We start from the raw sequence: 23,088 nt of genomic DNA, 5'->3' as shown, positions 1-23,088 counted from the left end.
ATTTTCTTTGAAGAGCAAACAAAAATGGCAGCTCAACTGGAAGTTATCAGCTTGATATGAGATTTGCTTGGAGAGGTTTTAGGGCCAATTTTATTCTCAGTGTTAGACTAGATTATCATAATAGTCTGTTCTGGTCTTAAGAGCTCAGACCATGAGTCTAGCTTCTGCAGGTCCAAGTAGCGGAGGGTAGAGTCATCTTGTACTTGGTCATTGCACTCTCACGTGCTAGCAGTTGAGTGTTGAGTAGATACCATTGTCTGCTGTTCCCCTCTGCTGTTTGCTGCAAGTCATGTCTGCTTTCTGGTGTTTGAAATCAGCTGTGGCACCCTCCCTGTTTGCCTTGCGTTTAGTGTGTTTATCCTTCAGACAGTTGGTTTTGAGTCTGTGGTTTCATGTGGGAGCCTGGGCATTAGGATGCCTGGGCATTAGGATCTGAGGTGCGTAATTGAAATGTGGAGCATGTTTCCCTGGGATTCTGTGAGAGCCGCTGTATGGCTTGGCAAGCACCCAGATCTCCATTGGTGATGAAGAGGATGAAGAAGACAGAATCACTGTGAATAATACATTAGGAAGCCCATTCTTAATATTGATATTTCTGTGGTGTTTATTTCCTTTTTCTTCTTTTGTTGCTCTGTCAGGTTATGTACATATTCAGATGCACCTCATGAGAGGAGATGACCTTGCAGTGAAAACTAGCTTCAGCCTTCCTCTGAAGCAGTGGTTTCGACTGGATCTCTCTTTTAAGGGTGGACAGGTATGCATGCTACTGAATCACAGGATCAAGGCTGAGATTTGTCTAATTTGATTATGCCTCTGACAAACCCCTTAATAGCTGAGGCTGAGAGAAATACTGTAATTTGTGCATGCTCACATAGCAAAAGACTGAAAAACCTAAAACTAGAAATTATCCGGGGATGTTCAGACTATCCAACTTTGGGAAATCAACTTAGATGCTTAAGATAAGAGCCTAGAATGACTGTGTATTCAGTGGCTATTTTGGCGCATGTTGCTCTCCAGAGACTTTATTGGCTGTGCAGGCAACCAGGACTCCTGGCTTAGATACCTTATCTAGATACTTTAAGTTACGTGGTGTGAATAGCTCAGAGGGACTTTGCACTTGGAGGCTTAGGAGTTTTTACCATTCTGATAGGAAAATTTAAGTGTCTGGGCTTCTGTACAGTAGCATGCCTCTCACCTAGATGTGTTAGCTAACAGGAGGCATGTGCGGTTTCCAAGTTTTGCATATTTGACAAAGTGGCATAGCCTGAAAATGCAGGCTCCCTGCCCAAGTTCTTGTCTGAACCTCCAGCTATTGAGATATTAGGATGTGAAAATAATCAAAAACCTTAGTCTTCTATTTCTCAACTTCTTTCTCCTTGAAAATGGTTGAATAGATTACATTCTGAATTGTAAAAATAATTGCTAATTAATGGCGAGAGCGACTAAGCAAATTTAAAGTATGAGGTAAATGACTGCTAAAGCTGAAACAATGCTGTACTGAGAGAGTGTACAGGCTAAACTACTGCTGTTTCTTTTGCACCTCACCTTTTTTTAAGTATGTAAGTGGTGAGCAGATTGATTGTCTTGCAAGAAAATCAGGTAGCAATGTGTATTTGCTTTTAATATAATATGCTTTAAAATATATTGTTAAAAGGAAAAGTGAAAAAAGTGTTTTATAGAATCAGAAATGTCTTTTTCTGCTTGTTTAAGTTGTAGTTTGTCCTGGTTTCGGCTGGAATAGAGTTAATTTTCTTCCTAGTAGCTGGTATAGTGCAGAGGAGACTCAAGGTCGACCCTAGGGTTTTGGAGTCAGGGATACAGAGGATTTGAGGCTGGGCGTTGGTCGGCGGGTGGTGAGCGGTTGTATCACTTGTTTTTTTTTCTCCTGGGTTTTGTTCCTCTCTCGCTCTCTTGTTGTTTTCCTTCTCATTACAATTTTTGTTGTTGTTGTTCCAATTATTAAAGTGTTCTTATCTCAACCCACAAGTTTTCTTACTTTTGCTCTTCTGATTCTCTCCTCCATCCCACCGGGGTGGGGAGGGTGAGCAAGCGGCTGTGTGGTACTTAATTGCTGACTGGGGCTAAACCACAAGTTATAATTTAAGTTCATGGGAAAGGGAAGAGCCTATGGCTTTTGAAGCTCAGCTTCAGGTGCAAATGTGAAAGTTACTGTCATTATTGCTACAGAGTATACTCATAGAATCATAGAGTAGTTTGGGTTGGAAGGGACCTCTAAAGGTCATCTAGTCCAATCCCCCTGCAAGGAGCAGGGACATCTTCCACTAGATCACGTTGCTCAGAGCCCTGTCCAACCTGACCTTGAATGTTTCTAGGGATGGGGCAACTACCACCTCTCTGGGCAACCTGTTCCAGTGTTTCACCACCCTTGTAAAAAATTTCTTCCTTATATCCAGTCTGAATCTACCCTCTTTTAGTTTAAAACCATTACCCCTTGTCCTATTGCTACAGGCTCTGCCAAAAAGTCTGTTCCCATCCTTCTTATAAGCCCCCTTTAACTACTGGAAGGCTGCAATAAGGTCTCCCCACAGCCTTCTCTTCTCCAGGCTGAATAACCCCAACTCTCTCAGCCTGTCCTCGTAGGAGAGGTGCTCCAGCCCTCGGATCATTTTCGTGGCCCTCCTCTAGACCCGCTCCAACAGGTCCATGTCTTTCCTGTGCTGAGGGCTCCAGAGCTGGACACAGTATTCTTGGTGGGTCTCACCAAAGTGGAGTAGAGAGGCAGAGTCGCCTCCCTCGACCTGCTGACCGCGCTTCTTCTGATGCAGCTCAGGATATGATTGGCTTTCTGGGCTGCGAGCGCACATTGTCGGCTCACGTCCAGCTTTTCATCCACCAGTATCCCCAAGTCCTTCTCCACAGGTCTTCTCTCAATCCCTTCATCCCCCAGCCTGTATTGATACCAGGGGTTGCCCCGACCCAGGTGCAGGACCCTGCACTTGGCCTTGTTGAACCTCATGAGGTTCACACAGGCCCACTTGTCCAGCTTGTCCAGGTCCCTCTGGATGACATCCTGTCCTTCTGGTGTGTCGACTGCACCACTCAGCTTGGTGTCATTTGCAAACTTGCTGAGGGTGCACTTGATTCCACTGTCAATGTCATTGATGAAGATATTAAACAGTACTGGTCCCAGTACGGACCCCTGAGGGGCACCATTCGTCACTGATCTCCATCTGGACATTGAGCCGTTGACCCCTACCCTCTGGATGCAACCATCCCACCAATGTTGGAAATTTGAGGATTGCTTGTATGATTAGATTAAGAAAAAATACTCTTCCATCACAGAGCAGAGTGAATTTACTCAGGTGTGAGATAAAACCTGTGGTCAATAAATTTCTACTTCTGGCCAAAGTAAGGGATCCATGAAGAGTTTAATGAGCACTCCTGTGGGGAAAAAAAAGAGGAAATAGGACCAAACTTAAAAACATTTCAGTACTTAGAGCCATTCTCTGGAACAGATAAAGCTGTGGTGCAGCTCCATCTTACTGACACGTCTTTGTGTAACAAGTTTTTAAATGCTACGATCCTCAAAAGGTACAGAAGAATCTCCTTATTTAAGCACTTCATATCCAAAAGAGAACAACAAAGCTGTGAAGGGTCTAGAGCACAAGTCTTACAAGGAGCGGCTGAGAGAACTGGGGTTGTTTAGCCTGGAGAAAAGGAGGCTGAGGGGAGACCTTATTGCTCTCTACAACTACCTGAAAGGAGGTTGTAGAGAGGTGGGGGTCGGTCTCTTCTCCCAGGTAACAAGCCATAGGACGAGAGGAAATGGCCTCAAGTTATACCGGGGAGGTTTAGACTGGATATTAGGAAAAATTTCTTCACTGAAAGGGTTATCAAGCATTGGAACAGGCTGCCCAGGGAAGTGGTTGAGTCGCCATCCCTGGAAGTATTCAAAAGACGTGTAGATGTGGTGCTTAGGGACATAGTGTAGTGGTGAACTTGGCAGTGCTAGGTTAACGGTTGGACTTGATGATCTTAAAGGTCTTTTCCAACCTAAATGATTCTATGATTATTTCAGTTCCATTGATTCAGATACATTTAGTCCAGCATGATCTGAGACAAAATGTATAAATTAGGGAAGGTTGGGACATTGAGGCATCGAGAAATTCAGAGCCAGATTTTAAAAGCATCTGAAGATGCAGATGAATCCCTAAAAATACTTGAGGAAATTTTGCAGGGTTGTTTTGTGAGTCCTTAGGCAACTTTTTACAATACCAACATGTGTGAAAATCCTATCTTGTCTTCTTTCTCAGGCATCTGAATTCCTTTAACCATTCTGGCACTGTAAGTCTACTGAGAGTACATGTCCTGTAGAAGTAGGAGTTGAACCCAGATTTTTTAAATCATGGCCTGTTACATTAGCTTTATGGCCATTCTTCACCTGTAAGCTGCAATTTCTTGAGGAGATCAATATTCTCTTCATTTAGCATCTCTGCTATATACAAGGAAAACAGCCTTTCACACTTTGGAAGAATAAAAGCTTCAGCAAAGTGCAGATGTCTTGTAACTGAATACAGGAATAAAATAGCTGAAATAGGCAACATCTGTGCTATTTTTGCTATTTTTCATTGCTCATGGTTGGCCAGGACAGACCAGTGACAATGCTTTCCATTAAACTTTTCTGATATATATCAGATAGTGACACCATCCTCTTTAGTGCAGAGGAGATGGAACAAGCTGCAGCTGTAATCTTCTGAACTATGAGTTCAAATGGCTTAAGAAATGTACCTTGTAATATTTCATTTATTATAATTAATATTTTATGTTCTTTTAGATAGAAGTAAGCAGCGTTGGGAAGAATTTGAAAATACATCATCATCAGTCTTTTACGTAAGCAGTATTTTCCCCTTTGCTGACTAATACGGGTGTATGTGTTCAGATATGGAAAATGGGAGAAGGAGAGCCCAAGTTTGTAACTGAGATTCCAGATGATTTTCAAAATGTCTGTGGTCTTTTTCCACTCTGTGCTTTCAAAAACAGTTTGCATTGCTGTGCTTACATTGAGCATGAGATGAATAATTTTGTTAATGCCATGAGCTAGTTGAGTTAACATGCTGCGTGATCTAGTACTAGAGTCTGATAACCCTCACTGAAAACTGATTGGAAGGTCAGTGGCATTAAGACCAGTCTTCAAATGAAGTCTTGGCCTTACTGAAGTCAAGGGAAGTTTTGCTTTTGCCATGAGAGAGTTAGGATTTCACTGGTAAAATTGTTATCTGCTTTGCTTAGGTAGAGAGCAAAATTTCTGCCAAAAATGTTCTTGCTCTATCCTTTATTCTAAGCAACTGAATTATTTTTTTTAAATGGATCTTTAATTGTTCTCTTTCACTGTAATTTAAGATTGACTCTTTCTTGTGCAAATAATAAAAAAAAAAAACTTTTAATATGGAAACTATGTAACAGTAAATTGCATGGCAGACTTCAGTGTTGTTCCTTCTCTGCTACGGTTTACAAACCAGAAATTGTGATTTGTAGATAGTAACTCTAGGAGACAGATAACTTAACTTAAATTTTCATATACCAATTTTAGAAAAGTGCGAAGGACAGGTGGAAATGAAATCTTTGAGGTTGTGTAATGATGCATAAAACACCAGAAGATACCTACAGGTCAGAAAAATAAAACACCCTGCTGGTTTAATATGTTTGTAGGCAAGGGTTTTGTTAAATTTACTCCAGAATTTATCACACTAAATTGCAGTGTAGATTTTGAGAGGAAACAGATGGGAAAAGAAAAAGAGAACTGATAATGAGTTTAAGGCTGTCAGTTATGGAAATTCTGAGATACAAATTTCTTGTTTTCTTTCATAGTACCTCTTGATAGCCAGCTTACTTCTCTTTCATGTTCTCAAGTTTTAGGGAAGATTTATATTATGATGACACTGCTGGATACTTTGTTCTTGGAGGCAGTGGATATGTAAATGGTATTGAAGCGTTCTTTGGACCTGTGAAATACTATCGTCTCAATGTGTTGGAAACAGAACAGGTAAACCAAAGCAGTATTTGGAAATATTTAAATATTAAGCAGCCAGCTATGGCTGTATTTTTTTTTTTTTTTTTTTTAAACTGAAGCTCTTACCAAGTGATAAACTTGCTATGAAGCATAATAGTGCTTGGGAATATATAACCAAAATATGATCATTTTCTGTTGAAATCTAGGAATGTTAGTTACCACTTCAAATGCTAAAAGGTAAGACTTCTAGAAGTGAGTATGTAAAGCAATGTTTCTAAATCTATATTTAAGTAAGGACTTATTTTCAGTATTGCTTTGTTTCCCAGAGTTTTTGATGATACAGTATTGAACACATTTGATTTATTTATGGTTTTGTTGATATCAGTGGTAAAAGTCATATAGACTTGGTCAATTTTGGAAGTTCATCCATGGTTTCTTGGATTATTCTGTTTAAAGTCATAGTCTATTGTGGCCAGCATCAGGTTGTCTGGCATATTAACATGATGTGCCAGATAAGCTGATTGTAGTAAACAATCTGTTTCCTTTTGTTATTTGCCCGCACCACTTCTTTCTAGCCAAGCATAGACAACAACAGATACTGTACATGCCATTTATCCATCATTTGCCTTTTTATAGATTTCTAATCCTCTTCATGACGAAGAAACAGTGGAACAAATTGAACTCTACTACGAGAGATGTATGGACATTCAAGAAATAGTTTATGAGTACGGATATATTGTAAGGCAAGGTGAAAAAGCGCAAAGAAATTGTAAGTGTTGATCTATGAGATACGAATTTTAAACTGTCATCTTTGGAGACCTGTTTTCTTTCCTTTTACCAGAATCTCGATAATGATTATCAAAAGTTGGCTTAAATTCAGCCATAACAAGAAAAAAGGCAATTTGAAGAGTTTAGCCTTGTTTACTGGTAGTTAAAACTTTGGTTTTGTCCCTGCCAAGACTTTTGTGCCATGGAATACAAACTTAAATCGTGTTCTTGATATTTCTTCTCTAATAAGACAGGTACATAAAGGGACAAAGAAACACTTTCAAGCTTACATGTAAGCTATTCAATTGTCTTTCTCCCGTTTCCTTCCCAAATGACCCTAAAGGCACATGTATTTTAAGCCCTTTCCCAAAAATAGGTGTTTTTTGCTATAATGTCTCTGCCACAGTTGCCTAATGTGCAGTAATTGACAGGTTTATACCAAAGCAACCCCTTTAGTGAAAGAAGAGTAACATAGCATAAATGTGTGCTGAAAACTAGCTTATGTTTCCAGTTAGAATTCGATTGCATGCATTGTGACTAAAGTATGGAGGAGAGTAGAAGAAATCTTACGTATTTGTAAGTGGCCTGTGCTAGCTGTGTGAGTTTTTAGCACTGCTTTGTGTTAAGGATGTGCTCATCTTGTCCATGAATTTTTAGTTTACCCTAGAAACAGCAACCAGAAGCTTGTTTTGAAGACCAGCTAAGTCAGCTTTCATGTCTTAAATATGTTGTTTCCTTTAGGTTACTATGAAAACTATTATTTGGAGCTGATTCACAAATATGGAGAAAAATCCAAATGTGATGCCTTCATGTGGGGAAAAGAGCTCAGGGAAAAGTACCACATTTTGTTCAAACTGTTACAAGAGATGGATTTCAGTGCTCCAGACGGTAATCATATTTTATTTTATTGTTCTTAAATAACTCCACCATATATGTCATGTAAGTTAGTATGTTTTCACTTCAGTTCATGTTTTATAAATTTGTTTTTCATATCAGCTAACTTAGTAAAGGAGTGTCGTGTCTTATATGTGCTGCAAATGAAGGATGGCTTATTATGTAGAAGGAAATAGAAATATCCTTACATTTTTAGTGGTTATTTACTTTGAAACGGTCTTTTGGATTTTTATTCACCCTTCCTATTCAGTAATACCTTGTATCTCTAGCAATTTTGGTTGTCTGCATTGAGAATACCATTCAGCATGAGAAATAACAGAATCTCTCTCAGTCCCATTAAATTAAGGAGGGGAAATCAATTCCTGATTTTAACTTTTTCAATAACTGTGCATCCTATGTTTTATTTTTAGTGTTAGAAGATGGAAGTGATACAGTTCTAGAAGTTGGCCGGAGGATATTTGAGAAGGTTGCAAAGAGTCTGTCCAGTGCCAATGGCCTCAGCAATATGGGCTCCTCTGTCCCTCTCTTGGTGGATTCCAGTTGTTGTGGATACCATAAGGCTTCCTATTTCCTTGCAGTTATATTTGAAACGGGGCTCAGTGTGTCTGTGGATCATACAAAGGTAGTATATTTAATATGTTTGGTTATGTTTGTGAAATTAATTACCTTTAAAGGCAATTTAGAAATGGGATGAATTCATGATCAGTTGAATTAAAAAATGTGAAATGTCCTCCAGATCCAGGCTGTGGTTGAAGGGATTCCCCAATACAGCTACTCCTAAATAGCCCGATGGCAGTGAAGTCTTTATGAAGTCCTGATGGTGGGAATCTTTAGCCTGCTCTTCCAGAACAAGGAAATCAATTATTTAGTAAGACCTAAAAATGATGGTAAAGTGAACAGCATGGAACATACTGCTTTTCCCAGTTACTGAGGAGGTAGGATGAGGTAATAACCCTTGAGTCACCCACAGTCATTTGTAGATGAGTATGAAAAAAGCCTCACGTCAGGCAAATCTCCTAAAGTGGAAAGGTTGCATAGTACAGTCAGGAAAGAAGTCCCATTTCACAGTGTGCAAAAATGCGGCACTGAGTATATTATGGTCAATTGATTAAAGGTAACCAAGGTAGAACAGTTTTGTTTTGGGAAAAAACTGACCGTGCTTCAGTTGAGCAACTGCAGAGCCTGTGAACTCCTGACCTTTTAGGCAGGTTGCAAATAACTGAAATGTTTCCATGCGATTCCATTGCAAGGTCAAATAAAGGGGAGGTGTTTATATATCACTGGAAGAGGGCTATACTGAAATTGCTAACAGATACTTAATCGTGATATAATAGTGTAATATAAAATGCTCATAAAGAATAGCAGATCTGCCTGATGTGGTTACAGGATACTAAATAAGAAGAACCCCTGAGAGGCCAATCTGAGACCAAGCTCACTCTAGTTTCTCAAATACAAGAAGCCTTAGACAGGAGCCTTTTTTATACCCTAATTATGGAGTATACCTAGTGCTAATTATGGAGGCTAAGTAATTTCATTATTGGATCTGCTTCAGATAATATAGGAAATAATTTAATATCCAGTGCAGATGGGACACCACTGTTTTTATTACTGTGCAGGTGAAAAATAATAGTAGTGCTGAAAATGGTTTTGGCAAATGTGCGGTACCTAGACTATTTCTAGCACCAATTAACGTGTATCTCAAGGGAGCTTTGTGCTGAAACCTTGTCAGCCACAAGTCCCATCCTTCTAGTCCTGTCAGATCCTTAGGAAAAGATTTTCAAGTGCTGTTTGTTAACTTCCATATGTTTCTACTGAATTCAGTGCAAAAACTCCAGTTGACATCAGTGAGTCTAGTTAAGTCACTGCTGAGTATAAAAAGTGTCAGAGTATAATTAACACTATAATAAAGTTACATTAAAAAATTGCTGCACACTTAGTGGTGGCAGAATAAGTGCAATACCTGAAAAGTATTTAGAGAGTCTAGTTTTTCTTTCAAATCTTTCTATACATAGAAGACATTTTAACTACTTTAGGGCTGTGCTTGAATCTATGACTGTGTTTACATGGTACAGCTAGTATATCAGCTACCAGTATGAACACTCTGTTCCCTATAAATCTCCACCAAAGTGCTAAACTTGTGAGATGTGCAGTGAATTCACTCTTGTTTATGTCTGTTGATTTTTGCCAGGGACTGCTGTATAGTTTGGTTGGCGCTCAGGGGAATGAGAGACTTGCTGTGATGAATCTTGGCTATAAACATTACCAAGGCATTAATAACTATCCACTTGATTTGGAGCTGTCGTATGCTTATTACAGTAATATTGCAATAAAGACATCGTTGGATCAACACACTATAAAAGGGGAACAGGTAAAAGAGTTATAAGTGTATCTGAATTTGTTTTCTGTGCAAATGAGTTTTCATATATTAATATTAATTACGTGGCCAGAACGTTTTTGTCTTGCTTTACAAATACTAGCTCATCAGATTGATGTCCCTGCCCATGGCAGGGGTGTTGGACTAAATGATCTTTAAAGGTCCCTTCCAACCTAAACCATTCAATGATTCTATGATTGTTACAAAATCCCCCAAATTATATGTAGGTATCATTACTCCGTTTCTTAGCAAGGGAGAAACTAAATCAAAGTTAGGCTCAAATCCTCAGAATTGTCCACATGTCTGTCTTTCAGTAAAGTCTAAGTCTTATTCTTAGGCCTTAATTCCTCACTCAGATTTTTTAATTATTAATATAATTTGATGTGTTTATTAAGCAACTGATCAGCTGTTTCAATAGCCAAACATCATGAAGTTCATGCAAAAGATGAATTGTCCTCTTCGTACTTATGCCTTTTCTATAATCAAATGTAAAGATTTGGCTGTTAGATAGCTATCTGATGAGATAAGGTTAGAATGATTAGATTCTAATTAGAATGGTTAGATTAAGGTTAGAAAGATTTTAGAATGAGCTGCTAAACAGGAGGTAACACAACTTTATCTGTAAAAAATAATTACGGTAGGCCAGTACCAGAATCCTGGCTTATCAGAAAGAATGATTATTGTACGAAAAATAGAGACCTTTTGATTGCTGAAGAACTAAAAATCAGCAGACAGCCACCTAGATAAGAGTGGTGTAGGGCAGGTCTTCATCAAGCTTTCTGCCAGCCTTTTTTTTAATCTTTTAAGAGAGATTTCTATAGAAACTAAAAAGCCTTAAAAGGCTTAAAAGCACTTCTTTACCATTATTAAGTGCATTTAAAACTGCAAAGGGGTGTGTGTGTGGGGGGAGTTCAGTTGTTGACATCTTGGCATATCTTTCCAGTGTAGAGTGGACTTACAGTTTTGTACTGTAACGAAGCAGTAAATAGTTTTTACACTGGATATAAGGATGGTTTTTAATGCACTGGCCAGCAGAGGGGTGGTGAGAATTTTAAAACCCAGAATTGGTCACAAATTTTTAGGGATAAACAGGAAATGGGCAACATTTTTATTTTGGTGGCAGATGTATGAATTCATTGTGTAATAATTTTTTTTCTGTTCACCTACTCTTCAGGCATTTGTTGAAACTATAAGGCTGATGGATGATGAACTGCTAAAAGCTCAAACAAAAGAAAATGGTGATGTCTTTATGTGGTTAAAACATGAAGCAACAAGAGGAAATGCAGCTGCACAGGTATAAAGTAATACATTTCCCCTTTCTTGGTTTTATACACACATGATGTGTGTACATCTATAGACTATGTAGGAAAGTTGTGGAGGAGAGTGAAGCGGACAGATGCTTTCACTTTGCGCCCAGAATTGCTTCTTTCTTGTGAGCTTGAACTATTTCCCATGTTTCTGCCTGATAATATCCAGTGATCACGCAAAAAGCTGTAACAATGATGTAAGGCAAAAGGGAAGACTTGTCAAGACTTAGCAACCTCCTTCTCTGATCATTTTCCCTGGGTTTGTATTTGACATGGTGCAGTTATTGCTGCTGATCTGAGACCAGCAGCAATATGTTGTAATACTGAGCCATTTGCATGCATGAAATCTGCCTTTATCACTTACCTCTGCACTTAAATCAAGCCAGACTTTTGTGGTACTGATAGCTGTAAAAAAAAAAAAAACCCTGCTGTAGATTTGATATCAGTACATTTCACCACTGGGAAGCCCTCTGAATATTCCTGATAACCAATTGTTTTCAAACTGTTGAGGATGTATAACTAGTTTCTTCACATATTTAAAATCCATTTAAGCCTGCAAAAATCTGCTCCTGCAATTCCAGTTTCAATACTAGCAGTTACAACATTAGTGCTTATGTTGTTTTCTTTTAGCAACGGCTGGCTCAGATGCTGTTTTGGGGCCAACAAGGAGTGGCAAAAAATCCTGAAGCTGCAATAGAATGGTATGCAAAGGGTGCAATAGAAACAGAAGATCCAGTGTTAATATATGATTATTCCATTGTGTTATTTAAGGTAAGTAACTTTTCATATTTTCACTTCAAAAAAATCATTCCTATGACATGGAGGTTTGTAAGTTATCTGCAGTGACACTGTGAAAGTGTATACAAGTGCTTTTAGATTTACTCTGAAAATCAATCAATAGTTATAAAGCTAATGTTGATTTTTACCAGATATGCACAAAAATTTTAAAAAGAGCAAGTTAAAAGCAGTTTAGTCACTTTGTTCCTAGCTGGATTCAGGATCAAAATACCACCTAAATTGTGGATCCTAATTTTTCCTAACGGCTTGTCACCTCAAAAATCTAACCAGCTAGTAGGCATAGGCCTTGGTGTAGAGATATAGGTGAAACTTCGATCCTTTCTTAGAATAACCTTTATTAGATCTCTGGGAATTTTTTTTTAGTAGGAATTAAATAGTCTCTGCATGCAGTTAGTTTTTCCCTGCTAGAAGCAGTAGACAGCAGAGGCTAAACTCAGGCATAACCCCACCTGAGTCAAATATGTTTTATCAGCTAAGCGGTGTCACCCGTAAGACATTCAACAGTACTAAAGGTTAGAGATATTAGTGAATAACTGTTAGGTCTTCATCTTGTTCCTTTGATAGTGGATTGCTGTTCTCTACAAAAGGCTTGCTTAAGTTTTGCTTGTGTTAATTTTGAGCACCCATAGTCTGTTTGACCCGTGTCTGGAATTAATTTATATGGACATCATCAGCATAACATCTGTGTATTTCCTCTGGAGACACTCTTGATATCCCTCTTCTGAGCTGAGAGCTCATACTCATTGCCAAATCGTGAACAATCTGTGCACCTTTGAATGCTATTCATTCTTCCTTAGTTGCCAAAAATTAAAGATCTGTGATATTATTTACCCATAAAAATCACTGCAATCGACTGGTGAAATAATTTTTGCTAGACTGAATCATTGAGATTTTGTAAAGCTGTAAATGAAGGATGAGCACAAAGCTGCTTTTTTTTGTTGTAGGTGTTCAAAGCTGAATAACACCTAGTAAATAATAGTATCAATGTTAAAATGCATTTTGAATGTGTATATGTGAATTTTCATCAGCCAGTATACTGTATATGTAAACAATTATTGTTTCACCTATCTGTTTCCTAGGGCCAAGGTGTGAAAAAGAATACAAAACTTGCTTTGGAATTGATGAAGAAAGCAGCAGCCAAGGTAAAATGTAATAAATATTTTATTGTAAAAGTTCTATACCAGGTGCCTAATAATAATTAACTCTGATTTATATAAAATGCCTATTACCATAATTTAGTGTAAATACTAGTTGTTTCTCCCAGTGTCTTCACCGTGAATGGTGAAAGCGTTGTTTCCCCATACTGGGAGACTAGACCACTCAAAATCAGCCAAAATTTCTAAGGAAGAAAAAGAATTCTCTCTACTTACATCTTTTGGAACTTGATACTTAAGGGACTTACAGAGTGAATAGTTGATTCAGGAGTATGTTTTTGCCTCATGTTCCTGAACATTTTCTTCTAGACCATGCTAGGTATGTTTTTTCATAGGAGTGCCTACCAGGCTTGAGCTTTTGACATGGTGATCTCTCCAGTCAGGTAGAGATAACTGCCGTCTTTGAAAATCCACGCCAGCAGTCTTTGCTATAATAACAGAGCGTCTTTAAGTTGTAATGTGAATGAAAAAGAGTAAAGACCGAGGTCTGGATTGTACTTCTGCAGTCTGCACTGAGTGATGGTGCATTCCTGCAGCACAGGAGCTGAATGCAGAAGAATGGCGGCTTCCTGTCCCACCACCCCTGAGCTGTGGTGGTTTATAGCTAGTTCTCTCTGCTTAGAGTTAGAAGTCTGCCAGGGTATGCTGGTGACTGGAAAAAGACTGTATGTGCTCTCTCTGGCCAGCTCTTCTACTTTTGGGGAGAAGACCTGGATGTCCCAAAGCCTTCTGATTTTTTCCATAGCAGGGGGAAACATTGACAGGCACCACAGAGAAGAGGAGCCTCACTCCATTTAATGATCTAGTACAGTCAGATTACCCAGGCCATGATCTGGTCCTTAGTATAAAAATAAGAGAGTACCTAGACCTTGAGTACCTTCCTAGTTCTAGAACCAGAACTAGTTTAATTACTGACAATGCAATAGGACTTCACTGCTGACCACCATCAGAAAAGAATTATGCCAGTTCTATAATTCCTTTGAAACAGGAGAGACTACCTGTTCTACTGTTTGGGAAAGGCTTGAATAAAGTGAGTGGTTTTCACAGTGTGATCAAAATTCCCTTGACTCAGGATCTGAGGAACAGATTCCAGGAAGCATCCTAGAGACAACAATTTCCTTACTCTCCCTGAACCCAGATACTTACGTTTTTATGCTCCGGTGCACATTTTCTATACAAGAATAACACCGTAATTATTGAAAAGTTTAACTGCTTTTGCATTTTAATGGGTAAGCTAGTAACACTGTTCAAATCTGAAAGGAAGAGGAATCCTTTTCCAGGGGGCCTTTGTAAGTGCCAGTAGTATGCAGTTCTTTCTACAGAGATTACAGAAGAGACTGTGCAGTGTAGAAGCCAACAGTAGCAAGCAAATAACTTGTATTTGTGCACTGAGATTTTTTTAGGTAGCTTTTACCTTATGTCACTGTTCTGGCATGGTTGCTATTAAACATATATTATAAAATAAGAGTAAATAGCATGTTCACGTTTGTTGGTATGGATTAATTTGAATTGCTAGCATACTTAGAGCCACCGTATGATCCACAAGTTTATGCAAGGAGACGGTGACTCATTGCAACCAAAATAAAAACTGTCCCAGGAAGATTTTCTCCTCTTGATCCATAATTATTGATGCAAAGATGCAACTTAGTAATAGCATGTAGCACTATCTTACACAGATATGTATGGTGCTGGTCACGTACATTTTGAAAACAGCATCACAAAGTTCTGTGTTCATTGCTTCCTATTTATTCTTAGGGAAATGTTCTAGTTTAAAAGAAGTGGTTTTTTGGATTGCTTATGCTGTCAACCAGGTTCTGGGAGTTCACAAGAATAGGTGTCCCATTTTGGCTTTGCAGAGGAAACAGGTGAAAAACAGTCGTAGTTTGTTCTTGTCAACAAGTACAAATCTGAATGTAGACACGGCTGAGACTCTAGAGAATAAGACGACACTGGGGTCTTACTCCTTGCTCTCGATATGAGGCCACAAAGAAGAACAGTGTGAAAAAAGACAGCAAACCTTTATATTCCTTAGTCCGAGACCAGTGTAATTTTGGCGGCATCCTTGTGCCAGGCATCTAGATTGGCAAGTTCACGAGAGCACCCAAAGTCGAGCAGCAGGTTGGAATTGCGAAGTGACCCCAAGCAGAATCAAACGTGTGAGCTGAGACTGCTCTTCTCCTTCCCTAAGGGCTTGCCCCAGGCAGTGAATGGATTGGGATGGTATTACCACAATTTTAAAAGAGACTACAGAAAAGCAGCCGAACACTGGTTAATTGCTGAAGAATTGGGAAATCCAGATGCGTCGTACAACCTTGGTGTCCTTTATTTAGATGGGATTTACCCTGGAGTACCTGGTAGAAATCAAGTGAGTAAATATTTAATAGTACTATTTCTTATGTATGGGCCCAGTTTAGAAGTTTTTGCTTCATTCTTGAGACTGCTGTGTTCACTCTGAGTTGGATTTTGATACCTTTTATCACAAAGAAAGGTGTCATGGAGAATTCAGCCAGATTGCTTAGAGAGAGATGTTACTCAAATATCTCAGTCATACTTATGTGCATGTGTTTGTGTTCCTTTAATTGAGAAATGAAGCAGGTGCAGGTTTAGCTCCAGGGACTGCCTTTGCTTTCCTCCTTCCAGTGATGCCAGCCAGGATAGTGTGTACTCTCACATCATGTGATCCTTTCGGTTTCTCTCAGTTTTAGATTGGAAAGGATGTAGGGAAAGGATGCTTTCCACAACAGATGAAAGCAGCAGTACCTTGTTACTGAACTTGTAATCAGCTACATTCACATAGCTTCTGTGAACCTCAGAACTGTGGTAAAACACCTTCAAGCCACACTTCCATATATAACTGTTTTAATATAGTCCTGATAAACTGCACTATTTTGATTTGTCTTTCTGTGACATGGTCCATTTATTTAATTTTGCATGTGTCAATGAGAAAAGTTATTTTCCCCTAATAGGAAGGGTCTACTTTGGTTATGTTTTTTTTAATTAACTTCGCAAAAAATGCTTTGTGTAGGTAGTTCACGACCGACAGCACAAACATAGTGAAGTAGGCTGTAATAAATGCAAGCAGACCTTCTGCTTGGAGCTAAAAGATGTTTCCAGTGTGGCATTTAAGTTCTGAAATCTGCATATACTCCAGACAGCGAGCATTTCTGCTGCCAACAGCAGCAGCGCCCACCAACACATGCATTTGACAGACACGTTTTCCTTCCCCGGGGACCAAAATACACATTTCAGAGTGGACTGATTATAAGAGTACACCTAAAAGTGCCCAGGTTTCTTTATTCACCAAAGCCATGGGAAAGAAGTTATGGCTGTGATGGATATTCTGAAGTCCATGCTCACTCACAGAAAACATATATCGATGGTTAAAAATTTCCTGAAATAAATAATTTTTTATTAATAAATAAATTTATTTATTAATAATTTATTAAATAAATTATTAACTGGCTGCTCATGGCTTGGACGGGTGTACTCTTCACTGGGTAAAGAACTGGCTGGATGGCCGGGCCCAAAGAGTGGTGGTGAATGGAGTTTACTCCAGTTGGCGGCCGGTCACAAGCGGTGTTCCCCAGGGCTCTGTGTTGGGGCCAGTTCTGTTTAATATCTTTATCAATGATCTAGACAAAGGGATCAAGTGCACCCTCACTAAATTTGCAGACAACACCAAGTTGTGCGAGACTGTTGATCTGCTTGAGGGTAGGAAGGCTCTGCAGAGGGACCTGGACAGGCTGGATCGATGGGCTGGGGCCAATTGTATGGGGTTCAACAAGGCCAAGTGCAAGGTCCTGCACTTGGGCCACAGCAACCCCATGCAACACTACAGGCTTGGGGAAGAGTGGCTGGAAAGCTGCCCAGCAGAGAAGGACCTGGGGGTGTTGGTTGACAGCCGCCTGAATATGAGCCAGCAGTGTGCCCAGGTGGCCAAGAAAACCAATGGCATCCTGGCTTGTATCAGAAATAGTGTGGCCAGCAGGACTAGGGAAGTGATCGTGCCCCTGTACTCGGCACTGGTGAGGCCGCACCTCGAATACTGTGTTCAGTTTTGGGCCCCTCACTACAAGAGAGACATTGAGGTGCTGGAGCGTGTCCAGAGGAGGGCAACGAAGCTGGTGAAGGGTCTAGAGCACAAGTCTGATGAGGAGCAGCTGAGGGAACTGTGATTGTTTAGCCTGGAGAAAAGGAAGCTGAGGGGAGACCTTATTGCTCTCTACAACTCCCTGAAAGGAGGTTGTAGAGAGGTGGGGGTCGGTCTCTTCTCCCAGGTAACAAGCCATAGGACGAGAGGAAATGGCCTCAAGTTGCACCAGGGGAGGCTTAGACTGGATATTAGGAAAAATTTCTTCACTGAAAGAGTTATCAAGCATTGGAACAGGCTGCCCAGGGAAGTGGTTGAGTCACCATCCCTGGAAGTATTTAAAAGACGTTTGGATGAGGTGCTTAGGGACATGGTGTAGTGGTGGTCTTGGTAGCGTTAGGTTTATGGTTGGGCTCGATGATCTTAAAGGTCTTTTCCAACCTATACGATTCCGTGATTTCAGGCTGTATGCTGCTTTGGTTTACATTACAGATTACTGTTTCTGAGTGTAAAACATGGAGAGTCACACAGCCCTCCTGCTTCTGTGGCCCTGGCCCTGCCTACTCAGCCTGTGTTATCATTTATAAGCCAGTTTCAGAGGCTTGAGCACTGTGGTTGTGCACTGCTGGGCATACTGAGCGTTGCCACTGCTCCCCAGCCTTCACTTAGGCATTGCCGGTGTAAAAGTCCCATTCTGTGTCTCTTCTCCATGATTCCTTATTAATCTCCCTACTAGTGAATAACTGATTTTACTTTTGTCAGTGCACACAAGACTTGTATGCTACCAGATGTTAGTTAGACATTTAGACACTTTTCTATTTGACACTCAATGTATTACCAGAATTTATGTTTTCAAAAACCGTTTTCCAGCCTAAACTATTGAAAAGTTAGAAGAAACTTTTTAAGTACATTAAAAGTAGTTAAACTGGCTTGCCCTCATTAGCCAATTGCCTCTTTTAAGTCATTTGATGAGTCCCGGGAAATAAAACTCAATAAATATTAATAATGCAGAGTTGCTAACTGTGTCTTGTTTCTTCACAGACAGTTGCTGCACGCTATTTCTATAAAGCTGCCCAAGGAGGACACATAGAAGGGACTTTACGATGTTCTCTATACTACATCACAGGAAATATGGAAGACTTCCCTAGAGATCCAGAAAAAGCTGTAATGTAAGGAATTAAACCATTTGTTAAAGGAGAATATATTTCTGGTGGGATTATTTTGATTATTGGTGATTTTTTAAGTCCATAGTCTAAATATCTTGTACTTCATGGTGCTTATCTCCTCGACAAAAGGTTCTTCTGTAGTAAAGTTTGATCCACATGAATATGTGGATTATTTAAATGACCAGTAGATTTTGGGAGATGCTGAGTACTTTTAGTACTTTTTTTTCTGGAACATCTTGGAGAGGTTGTATCTAACAAAGCCATGCTTATTTGATTTTCAAGAAATATCAGGCTCCTGATGTGGTAGGACTGGTATTTTGCATCAAGAAAAAGACAGATAATTAGTTATAGCACTTATTAACTTATGTTTGTTTTCTTTAAAAAAAAAAAAGGTAAGTAATTTTGCCAAGAAAAAACATAGGATGCCTCTGATATGCTTATGGAGATGAATGGACAAAATGTTCTCATTCAGTCAACAGTTACAAGGCTGATGCAGCAATTACTGTGAAATCCCATAGTTTGCCTTATGGAAGAAGTGAGAAGGTGATCTCATATCCTTTTGTGTCCTTTGAGTCAGTGTGAGCTGGGATAACATTACTGGAGCGTGGCTGTTCATTTTTTTCTATTATTTTGTTGTTGTTCTTTTCTACAGCTGGGCAAAACACATTGCAGAGAAGAATGGCTACTTAGGTCACGTCATCAGAAAAGCTCTCAATGCTTATCTGGAACTTTCATGGTATGTTTGTTCTGTTCTTTTCAAGTTCATTTTCTATTTTTCACTTACTTCATAGCATGATAAAATAATCAACATTGGACCATCACCTCAAAAAACCCACAAATAGCAGCACCACTGAAATCATTAGCAAAACACTCATTGACATAAAGGGAAGGAGGAGTTGACCCCAGGCATAATTCAACAGTTCTGACAGAATCAAGTGAAAAAGAGGGAGTTTGTAGAGTGAAATAGTGTTGTATCTGCTGTCCATGATTTTCATCCCACAGTACTGTAGCATGTAATGTGCACTGGATTAGCCAGAGGAGTGCCTTTTGCTTTTAATATTCCTTCTGTTCCAAAACCCATACTTTGCTTTCTGTCTTCTGCATTATTCCATGTGATGAAAACTCAGGCTGCTGGATTAGATTTGTTCTTTTTTTTTATGGTTAATATTATCTTTTCTGTAAAGTATAATAGGAGGCTACAATATCCAATGAGCCAACCAAGAGGTTTCAAAATAGCCTCCAGGTTAATGCTCCATTTTTGCAGTGACCTGTAGGCATGAGCATCAGGTACTGTATGTGCAGGCATTAAACTGTCATATGTGATTAAGACAATGGCTCATTTAGTCCTGCAGCCTCCCCCTGTTAGCACTTAATTAGTGCTTCAGGCTTAGGAGATCTACAAGCAACTATCAGTGGACTGTTCTGGAGTAGCCCATTCCTAGAAGTTGTTTCTTTTTATTCAGTCTGTCACAGACATTTCTCCTGAGACTTGACCTCACTTTTCAATGCAGAAAAACTCTCAGTTAATATTTTTGTAGCATGTTCTGATGTATGAGCCTGTGACTCTGCCCAGCTCACTCTGCATACAGTCACATGAAAGTCCTGTGGACATGACAGGTAGAGCATTAAGATCCCAGAAGGTCTGGTCTCAACAGCTAGGAGGAAAAATCTGCTGGAGTCCCACTTGAGATGCTAGTGACTGGGAGTGTATGGCTGGTTACTTATAAATACTGGTCCTAGTCATGTCTGGTTTCAGGAGTATGTTCATGTTGAAATCTTTGCTTCTGAATACTTCTTCATGTATCTTGCACAGGTGTAAATTGTTACACTGCCAAGCAGACCAAGTAATATGTGTTCCTCAGTCATTGGTGTTAGCAGCCACGTGTTCTACACACCTGTTAGTCATGGTAATTTGATCTTCAGAGACTGATTTAAAGGCCTTAAATGTAGTTTCTTTTCTGAATTGCCCTTTGAGACTTAAGGACCAGAAGAACTAACTTCCCAGCTTAGGTACCCTGAATTCCTTCTGTGGTGCCACGTCTCCATTGTCCCAGATGTTTTTACAGGGCGAGTACAAGGAAGAATTTGTAATCTTGCAGAAGCAGTTGGGAAACAGGAGGTTACACCTGCTAATTCTGTAAGGGCAACTGCTTTCACAATTTCATTTAAAGTTTCTTTGCTTAAGCACCTACTCTTGAAGTCAAATGCGTATTTAACCATATTTGCTTCCAGTTAACCAAATCATTGAACCCTGAAACTTGCCATGGTTTTAGCTTTGTGTTGTGGAGAAAACCACTGGAAGCATGACCCTTTAATAGGAATCTTTAGTAGGAAAAAAGTACACTAAGTGTACTTGGTGTTTATCTTGTTATCTTGGTATAAGTTTATCTTATAATTTTAAAACCAAACACATAATTTTAAAGACTTCCTTTTAATTTTGAATGCTTAGTCTTCATAATATTGAGTAGATGAGTGACAGAGAACATGAGAGATGCTCTCCTCTGGAATCATGAGCAGTACCACTGTACTGCAATACTGAATTGCTATACTGCAAATGTAAAATTAGCCTTTATTACTTGCTTTACAGTCAGTGAGGTTCCTAGAGTGCATAGAGAGACTGAGACTGTTATTTTATTCACACATTCAAATATAATGAGAGACAATTCCTGTTCCAAAGAGCCCATAGTCTAAAAAGATAAGACAAACAAGTCATAGAGATAAAAGGATAAAGCATACCAGAGAAGTACTCGGATGTTTGACAGACATATACACAGCTAAGTTAATCACGGGGTTTTTTTCAGTGGAGGAGGTAAGAGTCTTTTAAGAATGTTTTATCTGAAACATTTAAATAGATAATTTGGCTTAATATCAATTCAACTTTATCATCCATCTTGGACTTACTCTAAGTGCACACTGGAGCCAATCTAGCTTCAATGCAAGAGAGAAAACACCGCACATTCTTGAGATCCAGCGTGGCTTGTTACACCAAGCATTGCCAGTAGATGTAGCTGTTGCATGGGTTTGCCAGCCTCTTGCTTTTAAACCTTGTACCAAAATTTTGCTCCTAGGTGATTTTATCAATTTATTTAGTGGTTTTTTTAACTAGAACTAAAATTAATGTTATTTTTGTTAGGTTTTTCACTAATTTATTTTATCTAACATTAGGCATGAAGCTCTGCTGCATTACGTTTTAGCAGCTGAAACTGGGATTGAAGTGTCACAGTCAAATTTAGCACACATCTGTGAAGAAAGACCAGTAAGTAAATGTATTCACAACTCATTATCCTAAAAGGAACACTTGTTAATAATAATGTGATCCTAATCTCTTATCTGTGATATGAATGGATCAATTATTTTCTTTCCAGGACCTAGCAAGGAAATACCTAGCAACTGATTGTGTTTGGAGATACTACAATTTCTCTGTTTCTCAAGTCAATGCACCCTCATTTGGTATGTATACAGAATTCTTTCTGAAATTTAATTTTACCTTTTTTTTAATTTCAAAAACTACGTTTGTTACAACTTCTATGTGAGCGAGCAAGTTAAGGGAAGAGTAATCCCTGCTTATCATACATTTCCTTTTTAGTGTTTTGATAGGAATATCAGCAGGAAAAAAGGTATTTTAAGTGTTGTGTTTCAGCACAGCTTTTCTGAGAATTTCCTTTTTATGGCATAAAATGGATAAAATTTGAATAAAAGAAAAAAGCTAAGCCCTGAGAAGGGGCTAGATATTTAGGAGCCTGAGCAATTGACTCAAGGTTTAAGAAAAAAAAAAAACAGCAGTAGACTTTAGGAGTTCATGCTGTTTAGTTTATCAAAGAGAAAATCCAAAAGCAAATATAATTCCATATCTTAATTGAGTCATGAGAAACTAATGAAGGTTAAAGATTCCTTATGTAATTTATTATGAGTTTTTCTGTTAGGGTACAGAGTTTATCAACATTGGCACAGCTTACCTTGAGGAACTAAAGGATTCTCTGTTAAAAAAAAAGCCTTTCTGGAAGAGAAGGTTTATTTACATATAAGTTACATTCCTCCGGCCTTAAATTTTACTACATCTGTGACTTTAGTGACCAAGTCATTTTGGTGTCTTTGAAAGAGTTATTCAGTATTTGAAAACATTGATCTGATTGTCTCACAAGAAGGTTTAAGTGCTTTAATAATAAGCACGTGGTAATAAGCACGTGGAAAAGTGGAGTGTAAAAATAATTCAAGCTATTAATTTAAATACACAGCAGCGTGGAAACTGAATACCACATTGATGCAGCCTGAAGCTACAGGACCTGACAAACCCCGTTAGCTTTCATGAAGAGTTTGTAGATGCCTTAGCAAGGTGCAGTTTGGATGACCTTTTGGTAGATCCACTGGTACAATCTTGCATTAGAAAAGCTTCTGAACGTCAGACTCATGGGGTGAGACTGTGATTCCATTCAAGTAAAGGAGAGATGACTTGCTGGCTTGAACAGGGGAAGGATTTTATTACTTTATCTCTTCCTCACATGAGTAACATAAGGGGAGTTTTATCTCAGACTCCTCTCTGCAGTACTGGAGGATCAAATCCCCAGT

At 39.0% G+C, this 23,088-nt stretch overlaps 1 protein-coding gene across 1 annotated transcript in view; it reads left to right on the top strand.

The window, feature by feature from the left end:
- Window positions 1-23,088, top strand: part of SEL1L3 (SEL1L family member 3) — a 40,922-nt gene that overhangs the window by 10,715 nt on the left and 7,119 nt on the right. Inside the window, exons 5-19 of the mRNA XM_072861408.1 lie at window positions 639-754; window positions 4,796-4,851; window positions 5,872-6,004; window positions 6,608-6,740; window positions 7,481-7,627; window positions 8,044-8,255; window positions 9,822-10,001; window positions 11,182-11,301; window positions 11,945-12,085; window positions 13,192-13,254; window positions 15,455-15,631; window positions 18,398-18,525; window positions 19,175-19,258; window positions 21,688-21,778; window positions 21,888-21,972. Of these exons, the coding sequence (XP_072717509.1) occupies window positions 639-754; window positions 4,796-4,851; window positions 5,872-6,004; window positions 6,608-6,740; window positions 7,481-7,627; window positions 8,044-8,255; window positions 9,822-10,001; window positions 11,182-11,301; window positions 11,945-12,085; window positions 13,192-13,254; window positions 15,455-15,631; window positions 18,398-18,525; window positions 19,175-19,258; window positions 21,688-21,778; window positions 21,888-21,972 (1,866 nt within the window). The remainder of the gene's footprint in view (window positions 1-638; window positions 755-4,795; window positions 4,852-5,871; window positions 6,005-6,607; window positions 6,741-7,480; window positions 7,628-8,043; window positions 8,256-9,821; window positions 10,002-11,181; window positions 11,302-11,944; window positions 12,086-13,191; window positions 13,255-15,454; window positions 15,632-18,397; window positions 18,526-19,174; window positions 19,259-21,687; window positions 21,779-21,887; window positions 21,973-23,088) is intronic.

Source organism: Ciconia boyciana, chromosome 5 (genome assembly GCF_034638445.1).
Source record: "Ciconia boyciana chromosome 5, ASM3463844v1, whole genome shotgun sequence".
Taxonomy (NCBI): domain Eukaryota; kingdom Metazoa; phylum Chordata; class Aves; order Ciconiiformes; family Ciconiidae; genus Ciconia; species Ciconia boyciana.
The sequence above is the reverse complement of the archived record's forward strand: the minus strand, read 5'-3'. Positions and strand labels throughout refer to the sequence as shown.